The sequence below is a fragment of the Schistocerca nitens genome, chromosome 9 (genome assembly GCF_023898315.1).
Source record: "Schistocerca nitens isolate TAMUIC-IGC-003100 chromosome 9, iqSchNite1.1, whole genome shotgun sequence".
Lineage (NCBI taxonomy): Eukaryota > Metazoa > Arthropoda > Insecta > Orthoptera > Acrididae > Schistocerca > Schistocerca nitens.
The window spans coordinates 62,857,362-62,873,755 of record NC_064622.1 but is presented as its reverse complement, the minus strand read 5'-3'; the positions used below and the strand labels follow the sequence as shown (position 1 = coordinate 62,873,755).

The 16,394-nt window shown below is 41.5% G+C and overlaps 1 protein-coding gene across 4 annotated transcripts in view; it reads right to left on the bottom strand.

The window, feature by feature from the left end:
- Nucleotides 1–16,394, bottom strand: part of LOC126202940 (protein argonaute-2-like) — a 250,858-nt gene that overhangs the window by 69,577 nt on the left and 164,887 nt on the right. For all 4 annotated transcript variants that reach the window (XM_049937038.1, XM_049937035.1, XM_049937037.1 and 1 more), the window contains exon 13: nt 14,137–14,256. In XM_049937038.1, the coding sequence (XP_049792995.1) occupies nt 14,137–14,256 (120 nt within the window). The remainder of the gene's footprint in view (nt 1–14,136; nt 14,257–16,394) is intronic.

Sequence of the window (16,394 nt, the reverse complement as noted above, 5' to 3'; positions counted from 1 at the left end):
AAATTTTTGTAGCAATTTTTTGCTTCATTGCCTCTAAAACCAATTTGTCAACATGAAAATGTCAAGTTGCACCACAGTTACATCAAACTGTAGGTTTTTCTATAACTGGCTGAGTAAGTACATCAGAAGGAAGGTGAAGGCATACAGTATCCAATAGAGCTATGGCTAGTAAACCACTGCAGCATTCAGACTGACTCCATACTGCCAACCATGTAACTTTTATGGGGGAACAGTTGATAAATATAAGAAAAAACATAAAATATTAGAGACAGCATGTCATGACAGGACTGACTCCTCACATCTGCCCTTATAATACAATCATGTAACTGAGACTCAGACTTCCAAAGACTATCCATAGCTGGCAAAACACAGTGCAGTATCACCTTTATGAAGACTTTCTTATTTCTGATATTTACTGAGCTTTTACAGATATTGTTTATGATCAATTTCATTAAAAATTAATATATTGTGAACCAGAAGTTAGTGTCTCCATTTCCTTGAACTGTGCTCTGTAGAACCTTCTTGAGTCAATATGACAAATAATTCATGATACACTGTTTTAGACTCAGAAAATCCTAGTTTTGCTTTGCGGACTGTTAGAATATGATCCAGTATGATGATATGGAAGGAAAGTATGTCAACTTTTTTTCTTCCTTTTCTTCCTCTCCCACTGATGTCTGACAATTACTGCATTGCAAATACAGATCTGCTTAGGAATTTCAAGAAATTTGTGGCAGGCTCCTCCAAAACAAATTATCACAAAGTTGTAATACAAAGAATTTAACAGTGTCAATCTCTTCTATCTGCTTGTCATATTTTAGTCATATACTGGGAGAAAACCTCTTACAAAGAGCCTGCAGTGGAACCTTGTGGGACACCACATGCAATATATTATTGTAATTTAGTGTTAAATGCCTCCAAGAAATCGGAATATACCAGTATATCGTAATATGAATATAATAGAGGGAAACATTCCACGTGGGAAAAATATATCTAAAAACACAGATGATGTGACTTACCGAACGAAAGTGCTGGCATGTCGATAGACACACAAACAAACAAACAAACAAACACAAACATACACACAAAATTCAAGCTTTCGCAACCAACGGTTGCTTCATCAGGCAAGAGGGAAGGAGAGGGGAAGACGAAAGGATGTGGGTTTTAAGGGAGAGGGTAAGGAGTCATTCCAATCCCGGGAACGGAAAGACTTACCTTAGGGGGAAAAAAAGGACAGGTATATACACACGCGCGCGCGCGCAAACCCACCCACCCATATATATATATATATATATATATATATATATATATATATATATATATATATATATATATATATATATATATATATATATATATATATATATGCATCCGCACATACACAGACACAAGCAGACATTTGTAAAGGCAAAGAGTTTGGGCAGAGATGTCAGTCGAGGCGGAAGTACAGAGGCAAAGATGTTGTTGAAAGACAGGTGAGGTATGAGCGGCGGCAAATTGAAATTAGCGGAGATTGAGGCATGGCGGATAACGAGAAGAGAGGATATACTGAAGGGCAAGTTCCCATCTCCGGAGTTCTGACAGGTTGGTGTTAGTGGGAAGTATCCAGATAACCCGGACGGTGTAACACTGTGCCAAGATGTGCTGGCCATCTTTGTCTCTGTACTTCCGCCTCGACTGACATCTCTGCCCAAACTCTTTGCCTTTACAAATGTCTGCTTGTGTGTTTGTGTGTGTGTGTGTGTGTGTGTGTGTGTGTGTGTGCGCGCGAGCGAGTGTGTATACCTGTCCTTTTTCCCCCCTAAGGTAAATCTTTCCGCTCCCGGGACTGGAATGACTCCTTACCCTCTCCCTTAAAACCCACATCCTTTTGTCTTTCCCTCTCCTTCCCTCTTTCCTGATGAGGCAACAGTTTGTTGTGAAAGCTTGAATTTCGTGTGTATGTTTGTGTGTCTATCGACCTGCCAGCACTTTCGTTCGGTAAGTCACATCATCTGTGTTTTTAGATATATTTTTCCCACGTGGAATGTTTCCCTCTATTATATTCGTATCATTAATTTGAACCCAACAATTATGTTTGTTATTGTCACTGTTGCATTTCGAAATCTTTCCTGTCATCTTATTTTGTCTTTCTGTTTTTGCAAGTAGTTTCACTTTGTATTCACCTTCTCCTCTTTACCGAATCTACCATACAATTTTATACCGCCTATATATACTCAATAATACGTAACCAACTTCCAAACCATAACCAAAAAAAATTTTTTCCGCTTTCAACAATACTGCTGCTACAAAATCCACCGTTTCCAGTCCACAAACAGTTCCTTTCAGCTATTAAACAGCCATTTCGGCTGGTTCCAATAACTTTCGCTTTTTTCCCCATTTCCGTTTTTCCCACATCACTGATCATTTTTGGCCGCTTCCCACAGGTTTCAATGTCATTATTTCTTCGTCAGACAATTGTTAGCCTCATTTTCACAATCTGACACCACAAAACCACTCCTTGTAATACATTTACACACAGTTTGTTCGAAATTTTCCCGAATTGCTCCACCCTTTAACGTGTTTTGGCGGCAACACAACTACATAACCTTTATGCAAATCGTTGTCTACCAACCCAAGTTCACAACAGGATCAACATAGCCCAGCTATAACCAACACCTTTTCGCCTTTTTTCACACCAGATCTCCAGTTGCTTTCTAGTTCACCTTATCTCTCGCCATATATTTTTATTTTCATTTCAGCCTCATGTTACACTTTCCACCTTCTAATACCATGTCACCCTCACAACATCCCCACAACAACCCCATTAAGTTTTATTTACATTCCCTCCGCAAACATGCCTTCGCCCTAGCCAGATTACACTCCCATATTTTATTTTCTCAGGCTTGTCTGACATTTGGCATTACCCCCAAAGGCCTCACACTTAAAGTTCCCATCTCTGGCTGCTACCCTTCTTTCCATCAGTCCCTATACCAGTTCCAAACTGAACAATCCATTGCCCTCACCCACCTAATCCTTCACCTACACATCAACTCAGCCAATGAACACACCCATCAACTCCTATCCTTAATAAAAGTTCTCAATCTTTCCTCTCCCACATCCACACCGGCTGTTCAGAGCATCCTCCTACAGGCCAATCGCAAATTAGAACAGCATGCCACCCTCCACCTCAAAAAACTATCCAATCTCCTGGTTTCCCACCTCCGGAAAGGCAACTCACTCACCCTTCACAACCTTTCCAGCAAACCTCAACCTCCTCTCATTGCACACAGACCCAGTCTCTCCCATCTACTCAATCTCCCACTTCCAGCTCCACTCCCCCCAAAACCTCAAAATTCCAATCAACACAATCTGGAACCACAACACCCTTATTCAGTGGTTAACCTTTCCTCCAAACCTCTCTCCCAATCCAAAACCTCTGTCCTATCCAAAGGCCTCACCTTCAGCCCCACTCCCAGATTCAACCAAACAGCCCTCGTCAAAGATTTACTGTCCTACACCCATACTCTCTGCTGGAAATATCACTTTGCCACAAAGAAAAATGATCCTAATCCTACTCCTAATGGTCCAACTCCCCAAGACACTATCCAAATTGAACCCTGCCTGGAACAGTTCCATCCTCCGTCACAGCGGGACCCACCTCCTCTTCCTCAAAACCACCCTCTCCAAACTTTCCAGGAATTTCTGACTTCCAGCCTTGCCTCTCAATCCTTCTTAAAAAACCTTAATCCTACTCCCAACATCACCACTGCTGAAGCCCAGGCTATCCGTGATCTGAAGGCTGACCGATCCATCGTCATTCTTCCGGCGGACAAGGGTTCCACAACCGTGGTACTTGATCGTCGGGAGTATGTGGCTGAGGGACTGCGTCAGCTTTCAGACAACACTACATACAAAGTTTGCCAAGGTAATCCCATTCCTGATGTCCAGGCGGAGCTTCAAGGAATCCTCAGAACCTTAGGTGCCCTACAAAACCTTTCACCTGACTCCATCAACCTCCTGACCCCACCAACACCCCACTCCCCCACCTTCTTCCTAAAATTCACAAACCCAATCATCCCGGCCGTCCCATTGTAGCTGGCTACCAAGCCCCCACAGAACGTATCTCTGCCTACGTAGATCAACACCTTCAACCCATTACATGCAGTCTCCCATCCTTCATCAAAGACACCAACCACTTTCTCGAACGCCTGGAATCCCTACCCAGTCTGTTACCCCCGGAAACCATCCTTGTAACCATTGATGCCACTTTCTTATACACAAATATTCCGCACATCCAGGGCCTCGCTGGGATGGAGCACTTCCTTTCACGCCTATCACCTGCCACCCTACCAAAAACCTCTTTCCTCATTACCTTAGCCAGCTTCATACTCACCCAAAACTTCTTCACTTTCGAAGGCCAGACATACCAACAATTAAAGGGAACAGCCATGGGCAGTAGGATGACCCCCTTGTACACCAACCTATTCATGGGTCGTGTAGAGGAAGCCTTCTTGGTTACCCAGGCCTGCCAACCCAAAGTTTGGTACAGATTTATTGATGACATCTTCATGATCTGGACTCACACTGAAGAAGAACTCCAGAATTTCCTCTCCAACCTCAACTCCTTTGGTTCCATCAGATTCACCTGGTCCTACTCCAAATCCCATGCCACTTTCCTTGACGTTGACCTCCACCTGTCCAATGGCCAGCTTCACACGTCCGTCCACATCAAACCCACCAACAAGCAACAGTACCTCCATTATGACAACTGCCACCCATTCCACATCAAACGGTCCCTTCCCTACAGCCTAGGTCTTCATGGCAAATCTGCTCCAGTCCAGAATCCCTGAACCATTACAGCAACAACCTGTAAACAGCTTTCGCATCCCGCAACTACCCTCCCGACCTGGTACAGAAGCAAATAATCTGAGCCACTTCCTCATCTCCTCAAACCCAGAACCTCCCACAGAAGAACCCCAAAAGTGCCCCACTTGTGACAGGATACTTTCTGGGACTGGATCAGACTCAATGTGGCTCTCCAGCAGGGATACGACTTCCTCAAATCCTGCCCTGAAATGAGATCCATCCTTCATGAAATCCTCCTCACTCCACCAAGAGTGTCTTTACACCGTCCACCTAACCTTCGTAACCTCTTAGTTCATCCCTATGAAATCCCCAAACCACCTTTGCTACCCTCTGGCTCCTACCCTTGTAACCACCCCTGGTGTAAAACCTGTCCTATGCACCCTCCCACCACCACCTACTCCAGTCCTGTAACCCGGAAGGTGTGCACGATCAAAGGCAGAGCCACGTGTGAAAGCACCCACGTGATTTACCAACTGACCTGCCTACACTGTGAAGCTTTCTATGTGGGAATGACCAGCAACAAACTGTCCATTCACATGAATGGACACAGGCAGACAGTGTTTGTTGGTAATGAGGATCACCCTGTGGCTAAACATGCCTTGGTGCACGGCCAGCACATCTTGGCACAGTGTTACACCGTCCGGGTTATCTGGATACTTCCCACTAACACCAACCTGTCAGAAGTCCGGAGATAGGAACCTGCCCTTCAGTATATCCTCTCTTCTCGTTATCCGCCAGGCCTCAATCTCCGCTAATTTCAATTTGCCGCCGCTCATACCTCACCTGTCATTCAACATCTTTGCCTCTGTACTTCCGCCTCGACTAACATCTCTGCCCAAACTCTTTGTGTTTACAAATGTCTGCTTGTGTCTGTGTATGTACGGATGGATATGTGTGTGTGTGTGTGTGTGCGCGCGCGAGTGTATACCTGCCCTTTTTTCCTCCTAAGGTAAGTCTTTCCGCTCCCGGGATTGGAATGACTCCTTACCCTCTCCCTTAAAACCTACATCCTTTCGTCTTTCCCTCTCCTTCCCTCTTTCCTGATGAGGCAACAGTTTGTTGCGAAAGCTTGAATTTCGTGTGTATGTTTGTGTTTGTTTGTCTGTCTATCGACCTGCCAGCACTTTCGTTCGGTAAGTCACATCATCTGTGTTTTTAAGTATATTGTAATATATTGTTTTATAAATTAAGTAGCAGAGATATCTCTGAAATTATTTGGAATGGCTGGTCTGAAATACCCACAGCAGCTTCTACTGAACCTGACAACCCAGTGTCTTGAGTAACAATTAAAATTGTTCATTGAAATGTTTTCCTATTCTGCACAGACAATTGCCTATGTATCATCTACTCCAACTATCTGCTTCTCCTCACCTCTGGTTCCACCAGTCTCCTCCACTACATCCCACATTGTCTATTTTGTTACCTGATGTGACCTTTTTTCCTCACAGTACATGTGCTTTCAATATTATGTAGTATACCTCGTAATGAGCTATAACAACGTCACAGTTCATTCTGACTGACACAGATTTTGCTTTTTGTCTTACAAGATACCTTTACTTCTCAAGTAATCCATGAATTTTTTTTGTAAACTTTGGTCTACCATTTGTGATTTCGTAAAAACATGTATATGGGTCAGTCTGTTTAGTCAAGTTCGCTAATTCCATTACACACTGGAGAGCCAAAGGAACTCTTACACCTGTCTCATAACGTGTAGGGCCCCCTCGAGCATGTAGAAGTGCAACAACGCGACGTGGCCTCTACTAATGTTTGAAGTAGTGCTGGAAGGAACTGACACCATGATTCCGGCAGGGCTGTCCTCGAATTTGTATGAATATGAGATGGAGATTCTTCTGAACAGCATGTTGCAAGGCATCCCAGATATACTCAATAATGTTCATGTCTGGGGAGTTTGGTGGCCAGCATAAATGTTTAAACTCTGAAGAGTTTTCCTGGAGCCACTCTCGATGTGTGGGTGTGACACTGTCCTGCTGGAATAGCCTTAGTCAGTTGGAATGCACAATGGACATGAATGGCTACAGGTGATCAGACAGGATGCTTACGTATGTGTCACTTTTCAAGAGTCATATCTAGATGCATCAGAGGTCCCATGTCACTCCAACTGCACAGGTCCCACACCATTACAGAGCCTCCACCAGCTTGAACAGTCCCCTGCTGACATGCAGGGTCCATGGATTCATGAGGTTGTCTCCAAACCTGTACATGTCCATCCACTTGATACTATCTGAAATGAGACTGATATGACCAGGCAACGTTTCAAGTCATCAACAGTCCGATGTCTGTGTTGACAGGCCCAGGCGAGGTGTAAAGCTTTGTGTCGTGCAATCATCAAGGGTACACGTGTGGGCCTTTGGCTCCAAAAGCCCGTGTCAATGATGTTTCATTGAATGGTTCACATGCTGACACTTGTTGATGGCCCAGCATTGAAATCTGCAGCAATTTGTAGAAGTTTTTCACTTCTGTCACACTGAACGATTCTTTTCAGTAGTCGTCTGTCCCATTCTTGGAGGATCTTTTTCCGGCCGCAGCGATGTCGGAGATTTGATGTTTTACCAGATTCCTGATATTCATGGTACACTTGTGAAATAGTTGTTCAGGAAAATCCCCACTTCATCACTACCTCGGAGACGCTGTGTCCCACTGCTTGTGCGCCGACTATATCGCCATGTTCAGACTCTCTCAAATCTTGACAACCTGGCATTGTAGCAGCAGTAATTGATTTAATAACTGCACCAGGCACTTGTTGTCTTATATTTGCATTGCTGACTGCAGTGCCATATTCTGCCTGTTTACATACATCTGTATTTGAATATGTATGCCTATACCAGTTTCTTTTGCACTTGAGCATATATGATACAGTTAAAAATGATATAGTCTGTTGTTCACATATGACCACACTGCCAGCTATCGCTGGCTTCCCTGTTGAATATATATAGTTAAGTGGGATACAGGCTTTGTTCTGTTAAATAATATACTGTGCCAAAACTGAAATTTACATAGTTGAGGACTATTCCACATTTTTGTATGGCAAAGTGAGTGAGTATCTTGACCAGTTTCAGTATTGAATCAGTCAGTCTACAAAGTCTTCACATCCTAGCTCAGGTGTTTGACACCCGATGTTACTCATTGTTCTGTGGTTTGTCAGGTTTTTATTAACCCTTTTGATGTTACAGACATGCTCTCCACATTCTGTGCTGAGCATGGCTTAGTTGTGGCTGTAATCCTCGTCAAACGCTCCTATCGTGCTGAGAGATGTCATTCCGGCCACTATGAAATATTTATCTGATTTTATGAAAACTATTATTGACTTTTGCACATTTTACACTCTTCTATCTTTATTCGATAAAGGACTGAATTTATTTTTGTTATTTATCTTACTTAATGTGCTGCACCAAATAACTTAAAAGACAGTACAAAATTTTAAAGTGTTTGCAGAGATAAAAAACACTGTATAAACTTGGAATATGGTTGGTTTTAGCTTGCACAGTGCAGTATAGGAAATTTAGATAAGGATCTAAATTTTATTTAAAATCGTGAACAGAACCGTATCTCATTAGTGAGCGTCAGGAAAATATGGTATTGACAATCCTCATATTTCATAAACGGTTCACGATACTGAAATGAGGTTTTTAGCAAATTAGTGTATTCACAAGGTGGAGCATATCTAAGTTGTCAGCATAATTAGTCAGCATCCTCATCATTCGCAAGGAGTTAGCCACACAGGTATTCTGGCAAGCTGTCTCTATCCACAGGTCATCAGTTCATCTGCAGGTTTCACTGTGTGTGCAAAGAGAGCAGATTCAATTTTGTCTGTCAGTTTTTCTACATCTTATCCCATACTTCAATCTGTAACTGGTTTCTAAGATAGCTTTGCCACTACAACTGTGTGTTGACCAAGCAACTCGAGTATTGGCATTTAAGATTTCTATACCATGTAAGTTAGGCTATTCTGCTGTCTGCAGTGGCAGACCTCCGACAGTCCATTATACATCACCTATCTAGCTGTCTAACACTCATCTGTTAAGGTTGTGATAGCATTGTAAGTATTCTGTGTCTTGTCATTGCAAAGGACCTTGTCATTGCAAAGGACCTTCTCATTACATTGATTTGTAGAATTTTTAATCATTATGAGAAATGAGTTCAAATATAGTATTGGGGGATGGGAGTTTGGACTCTTTAATGGTCCTTGTACACACATAGATCCAGATGTTCTAATGATTTTGTATTGACATAACAGAGCAGATCACACAAATATCTGATATCTGTAGGCAGATTATTTAGCATCAGGCTTAGCATATCTGATGCCCCATTGGTGGGAGAGGCAACTGACTGCCCTTTTCCTTCTAGACTCTGGCTACATATCAGAGGACAAAGTGAACAAAGTGAATTATTCTTTTGCTCTCTAGAGTGTTCCACATTTAAGACTTCACGTTTATAAACCTAAACTGGATACAAAGTTTCTAATTGTTGTCTAGTGTCTATATTCATTTCTGAGGGCAAGTTGTTTCATATATTAGACAATTCTGATACACCACTGCTGATTTTATTGTGGTAACACCGGTTCCTGTCAGATCACTGAACGTAAGCACTGTCGGGCTGGACTAGCACTTGGATGGGTGACCATCTGGTCTGCCGAGCACTGTTGGCATGCAGGGTGCAGTCAGCCCTTGTGAGGCAAACTGAGGAGCTATTGGATTGAGAAGTAGTGGCTCCAATCTCTGAAACTGACATACGGCCGGGAGAGCAGTATACTGACCACATGCCCCTCCATATCCGCATCCAGTGACACCTGTGAGCTGAGGATGACATGGCAGCCAGTCAGTACCGTTGGGCCTTCATGGCCTGTTCGGGAGGAGTTTGGCCTTTTTTTTATTAGAATAAACATCCACTGAGCTAGTCAGTAGATGGCCTGTCTGTTGACTGCTCCATTACTACGATGTGTGTCAGTTATGCACTATTTTTCTCCTCAGTTCAAACTTTGCTGGTTTAATATATCTGTCAATTTTGTGTAACACTAATTAATGAGGACTTATTACAAGTGTTCCCTACATTACTTTTTAATATCATAATTGGGGATAACACACAGCATCCTTCTGGGTCTGCGCCCGTATAAATTTTCTCTGGTGCCTCGAGCACACCCTTATCCTTTCTGGAGTGTTTCACATTTACTACTGATTTTTCATCTTCCAGTTCAACTCTAGCTGCAAGTTGTGTTTAAATACTGGTGCCTGATTTCTGTGACTAGTTCCACTGGCACCTGACCCTGCTTCTTTTTACTGTGAGTTGTGTTCATTATAGAATTTAGGTCAGGAGTTATGTAGTCAATGTTAGTAGGTATTTGTTGGTTTAGCAGCCATTATCATAATCTATTTTATCAATTTGCCTGGTGTACAGTCGTCGGTAAGTTTGGCCGTCCACTCTCAATTTTGTTACACGATTTTCCTTTGCCTCTTCTTGTGTAGCGTGTGCATCCAATGGCATTTTGTTCTTCCTGGCAATCTTAACTTTATGTCGTCCTTCCCCACAGTGGGCACACACTACTTTGTTTGTCAGGCAATTTTTGGTAGTGTGGTCATGATCACAGCACTTGGAGCAGTATGGTATGGCCATAAAGTCTGACATTACCAACTGGAAACACAGGAAAACCCTGCCATGATCAAGTCGAATGCTCCTCACATGACAGCTTAAGTTGAGTACACTGTTCAAAAATCCTTTACCCTTTGGTCCAGTCTTGAATCTCAATTTGGCTTCTTGAGTGTATTGTTCTTTGGCCACGTGTTCACATAGATTTAGATCATATTTCTCTTCCAGTAATATTTGTTCAGTATATATGCCTGGAACATGCTGCATCGCTATAAGTGGCCGGCATTTCTTTGCTGTTTTTCATTTTATTTTGTTTTCCTTGATTGGGCTGGTTTTCTCTTTTAGTTCCTGCCAATCCTTCTGGGTGTCAGTTTCAATGATCACCACAGTTGGGGTGGTGCACACTGCTTTTAGTTTTAGTTTTTGTTTGCAAGGAATTATTTGTGCCATGAGCACTGCCCTGATCTTTTTGGGAATGTTATTCATATTTGATATGACAAACAATGTTGTAGCTTGTTCTGCCTTAATGTTTTAAATGTTCATCTCAATTGTGTTGTTCTCCTTGCTGCTTGCAACTATTACAATGAAAAAGGAAAAAGGCTTGTGTTGGTGTCCATGTGGTTTTGAATTTTAGCTTTTGCATTTCCATCTTTAGTTATTTGTTTGCTATATGAAGTTGTAATTTTTCTGACTGCATCTCTTTTATAGAATGCTCAGCTGTGGTTCTCATCTTATAAATTGTCGATCTGGCTTTCCAGTCTAGACCATCTTCGAGAATTGATCGATTCTAGGTCTTGTATACTATTGCCAAAGCAAGGCATCTCAACTTCTTGTCTTAGTTTTGCACACTCTTGTTTTGGTGTGACCTTTTGCCCTTCCAAATGTGCCTGGCTCGAGATATTACTTTCCTTTAGTTCTGCTGTGACCTCATTAATGAGTTCATCTATTTCTGCTAATTTATGTCTGTCTTGCACGGATTGTGTGTGTCGACGATGGCCCACAGGTGGGGGACAGCAACTGGCACTTCCGCAAATGTCATGTCTACAGTTCTAAGGTCCTCTCACTTCCCTACAGACTGTTCATTAGCCACAGCAGCAGCTGTACAAAGTTGCACCGTTTCCAAGACGGTCACTTGACTCCACTCGCTGATGCAGCTTTCTAGATGTGCACTAGAGAGCAGCTGGTAGCTGCTGATGTGTGATACAGTGCTGTGGGCACAGTGTGGCATTCCGATGCATAAGCAACAGTGTGCCAAATGTGCTGACATGTGCCAGGCTGATGGCGACCTCTCCTATTGCGTGGCGGCCAAGTGCTGACAGGCAAACACTACAAAACTTTACTCTCTCTTCCTATGTGTATTACAATATCTAACAAATAAACAATAATGCACTAAGCACGATAATACTCTTGACACTTTCGAATGCAAATACTGACTGTCCTTGCTAAGTTTAAACCTAAGGGAACTGTGTTTAAATGCTGAGCCACATCATGCTGAAACTGGCTAGGCAGCCGTCTTGCGACCTTGGGTTGCCGATCTGTAGATTTCCAGCAAAAAAGGGTTCCATAAAAGAATCTGTAACCAGTAGATGCTGGCCAAGTGGTGCTTGAGGTCCCACATGATGCAGAAACTGAATCCCTTCAGCAACTGGTTTGAACATGGACTGACAGAGGCATTAATATGTAACAAGCTTGTGTTCTTTGTAGGCGACACCAAAAATTGTACTGGTGTAAATCTCTTCCCTACATAAACTACAAAGTGCTTCTATTTAATTATAACAGCGAGTCCAAACTGATACCGAGCATTACTCTCTGATGTGTTGGTGAATGTGCCAACACCTTGTAGATAGAGGAGGCCGAAAATGCACGCTATCTAACGCAGACGGGCGTGAATTCTGGAACAGGATAAGTAGTGAATTCTAATAAGAAAAGTATGCAGCTCCTCGAATACTTAACTTTTATTTATCCTTGTTGTGAATACAGCATTCTTGATGAGACATTTCATACGATAACTATCAAACTATGTAAGGCTAATGGCGCCTTGCTAAGTCTTAGCCATTAACTTAGCTGAAGGCTATTCTGTCTCTCGGCAAATGAGAGCAAAGGCTTCATCTGTACAGTCGCTAGCAACGTCGTCGTACCACTGGGGCGAGTTCTCGTACGTCTCTCGAGACCTGCCGTGTGGTGGCGCTCGGTCTGCGATCACACAGTGGCGACACGCGGGTCCGACATGTACTAATGGACCGCGGCCGATTTAAGCTACCACCTAGCAAGTGTGGTGTCTGGCAGTGACACCACACTCTCTTCAATGAAACTTCGTAACGCACCGATCACCATAACAGCCTATAAGAGTTTGAAGACAGAATGGGTTTTAATTTTTATTGGGACTTAACACTGCAGATTATCAGTTTCCTACCAGTTTTTGTGGAATTTTGATGCTGTACTTGATAATGTATCAATACAAGTTTACATGACATGAAAGATGGCGTCCCACTGCCTAGTTGGAAAAATTACCTGGGCAAATTCCTATCCAAGAATTAAAGAATATAACAGTGTGCCAAAATGAACAAAGTTAAGTGTCTTCAAGTGTTACACACTATTCCTGTTGTGAGATTATGTACTACAGTAATTTTATTAAATCAACAGCACTTTCAGTACTTTATTTACCTACTTATGGTAGATGTGTACGGAGGTCACTGCAATAAGTTTGTCTGTGTAATCCGACCAGTGTATTTCAGTGTTGAAGAAAAGTTAATTAATCACAGGCAGCTATTTTCACCTAAAGACAATATGATATAACAATTATTCTAACAACATATCATTCATGTTGCCTTGGGGCTTTTTACTTGCCTGTTCTGAAATCATTAAGACATATTCAGTTGGCAGGGATAAAGGTACAATTGCTGCAGTACCATCTGCCTTGGGGCTTTTTACTTGCCTGTTTTGAAATCATTAAGACATATTCAGTTGGCAGGGATAAAGGTACAACTGCTGCAGTACCATCTGTCAACACATCAGTTCAGGTTGGCACTTTGGCAGTAGTGTCACTGACCGCCTGTGTGCAGTAAGCATACCTATTGCGTCATTCACACTGCGACACCTCAAATCTATCTGTGCCGAGGACAGTTGCAGTAACGATCTGTCAGTGAAGCATGGGTGTTGCTACACAGTTTTTAGGATGAGGTTATAAAATGTACAATCTCAGTGTTCACATACTACTGCTCCAAAAGGATGTGGTGTCTACGTGTGGCTAGTTTCTTCACTTATCACTGAATTGTTTATAAATGAAATGCATTAATCAGGTTGCAGATGGTGCATGTACCCTAGTGCTGTGTTACACCAGCCAAGATCAGTGCATGTGCAGATGAGTACACAGCTAACAACTGGAGTTGGGGTAACTATCAGAACCCAAAGTTAGCTGACCCCTTAGTAGTCCCCCAAACCCCCCCTTGAGGGCCATAACTATGGGGTGTGTGAAGAATATTGTAGGTCACCTTTTTTATTACCAGGATTACTTTTATATAATGAGGTGTTACCAGTCATCAATGAAGGTTACGAGATAATAACTGGTCAATATTACAAGCCTTCTAAAGAAGTCTCAACAGGAAAGTACATGAACATAACCCTTTAAAAGTTATTAATAAAAGTTCTGTGGGTCAAAACCAGAAAAGAGTATACATTAATACTTACAGCAGTATTAATCTTCTGCCTCCTATTATCAGTCGAAGTTGCAGCATATCTGATCATAGTTGATGTCTGCTGTTCAGTCATCTTTCGGAATGTAACTTGTCCTGGTAGTATGGTGCACAGCTTGGGGAGAAAAAAAGAAAAAGGTTGAATTCCAATAACTGAAATCTTTGCTCTAATTAGCATATGGTTAAACTACTTTTATTCAGAGTCCAAAAAGACCACTCTTTATGACTAATAAAGCCTACATAATTAATTAGAACTTTATAAATACTGACATCTTATTCATATTTCAAGTAAATGGGGTATTAGAGAGAGAGAGAGAGAGAGAGAGAGAGAGAGAGAGAGAGAGAGAGAGAGAGAGAGAGAGAGAGAGGAAGGAGTATGTGCATCAAACAGATGGTTTACTAAAATCGAACACTCAATGTTGGGCTGTCAGCCTCACACTCAACTCAGCAATACTTTAGGGGTACAGATGACAGAGCACAAAGAGCTTTATCAAAATAGTACACGAAAACTTTAAGGCTGAAGTCCAGAAACACTGAATAAACAGTTTACTTTCTTCAGCCTGTGTTGAGAACTTTAAAGCTGCAAACAATTCTGATTTTAAATCAGTTTCTATGTAGTACTACAGTACAGTTATAAATACTACTGTACCAAATTCAATATGCCATGACATCTGTCCTTTATTAGAGAAGAATTTCATTAATTAATTGCCACTAAGTGCATCAACATTATCTGGAAAGCTATATAGTTTCATTTCACTCACAACCTCACAGCTGCAGACCCCTCATGTCTAAGCTCCTGCCAAGTTATACAATGTTTCATTGGTAAATAATGTAAGTTGGGTCGCGTAACTGCAGAAATGGAAAAAAAAAAGTAAGATTCCCATCCCTTTCAAAGGAATGAAGTTTACTCAGCTTTGGACTAAGTAATTTTAAATGCACTGCTCACACATGTGAATAAAGCCAAGTTCTTCATCAGCCAACATTGAAAGTCTGTACTCTTTTCCACAGAGAGGGAGATTTCCTCTCAAATCTTAATTAACAAGTAGAAAATTCTGCCTAGGACAAGTTGGACCACAGACAAGTAGCGTACTTGTTAGTATGTATTGTATCTACTAGTCAAATTATTACTTGTGAGAATCAATCATCTTCCAGTATTTGTCACATCCATCACCAAAGTGGAGGTAATCTTTGAGATATATGAGGCTGTCAGAAGCCTAGCTAACTAACTCCATCAAATGAATATGTTTGGTACAAACAGTTAGAGCTACTGATCTATAAAGAACTAATTAATTTCTTACAATTAAGGTTATGTTTTCAGCACTTTATAAATAGATAAAAAATTTCAATTCTGTCTCCCCCACAAGAAAAGCTACTTTGTATGGAGTTAGTCACACTGCCAACTGAAAGGTGTTGTCAAAGTATTCCGAATGGTTTGTATACAAGTAACTTTATGGAACAAATACGCGCACATAAAAAACCCTTTTACATTTGAAAAGTCATATGTATTTTTGTAATGAAATAGTACTCAAAGTACAAATACAAAATGTCAATACTAGAAATGAAAAGTGCTTAAAATACAGATTACAACTTTGCAAATTGCCTCTACTCTGTGTCATCACTATCAAGTTCGTCTTGCAGGATACCGCTTGCAGTCTTCAAAAACTAATACTGGTGATGAATAGGACGTATGAACTTCAAGAAGTTCATTATATCCTCCTCTTGTGCTATGGAGATCAATCAATGTGCTATAAAGAAGAACTTGTAGAACATTGGCTAGGCTTTCCATTTTCCGTATAGACAATAGACATTTCTGGTGAGAAAGTAGATTTATATTTGATAGCGAATGGTTCGGCCTTCTCAATTCTGATCCGTCTCATAGTTAGCAAGTCAACTGGTTCGCCTTCGATGCCTTTTTCCTATTTGTGATATATTTTTTTAAATTTTTCCACTGAAAAGAAGTTTTCATGGTTCATTTCTGCAAAGTAATACTTGCTTGTTTTCCGGTAGCTAAGAATGAAATACTACTACTGTCAACAAACGATGTGGCTACTACTTTTTTCTCTGTATAATTCAGAAGGTAACTGTTTCATGATACCACTCTTATTTGCAGGTATTTCATAAAAGAGAGAACAACTCTGATGTGGTTTTTGGCTGCCACATGAGTCAGATGTTCATAATATGTTTGGCATTATTGCCATGGACAGTCAGATTTATATTAAACACAAACTTATTTCCTGCAAACCTCTAAAATAT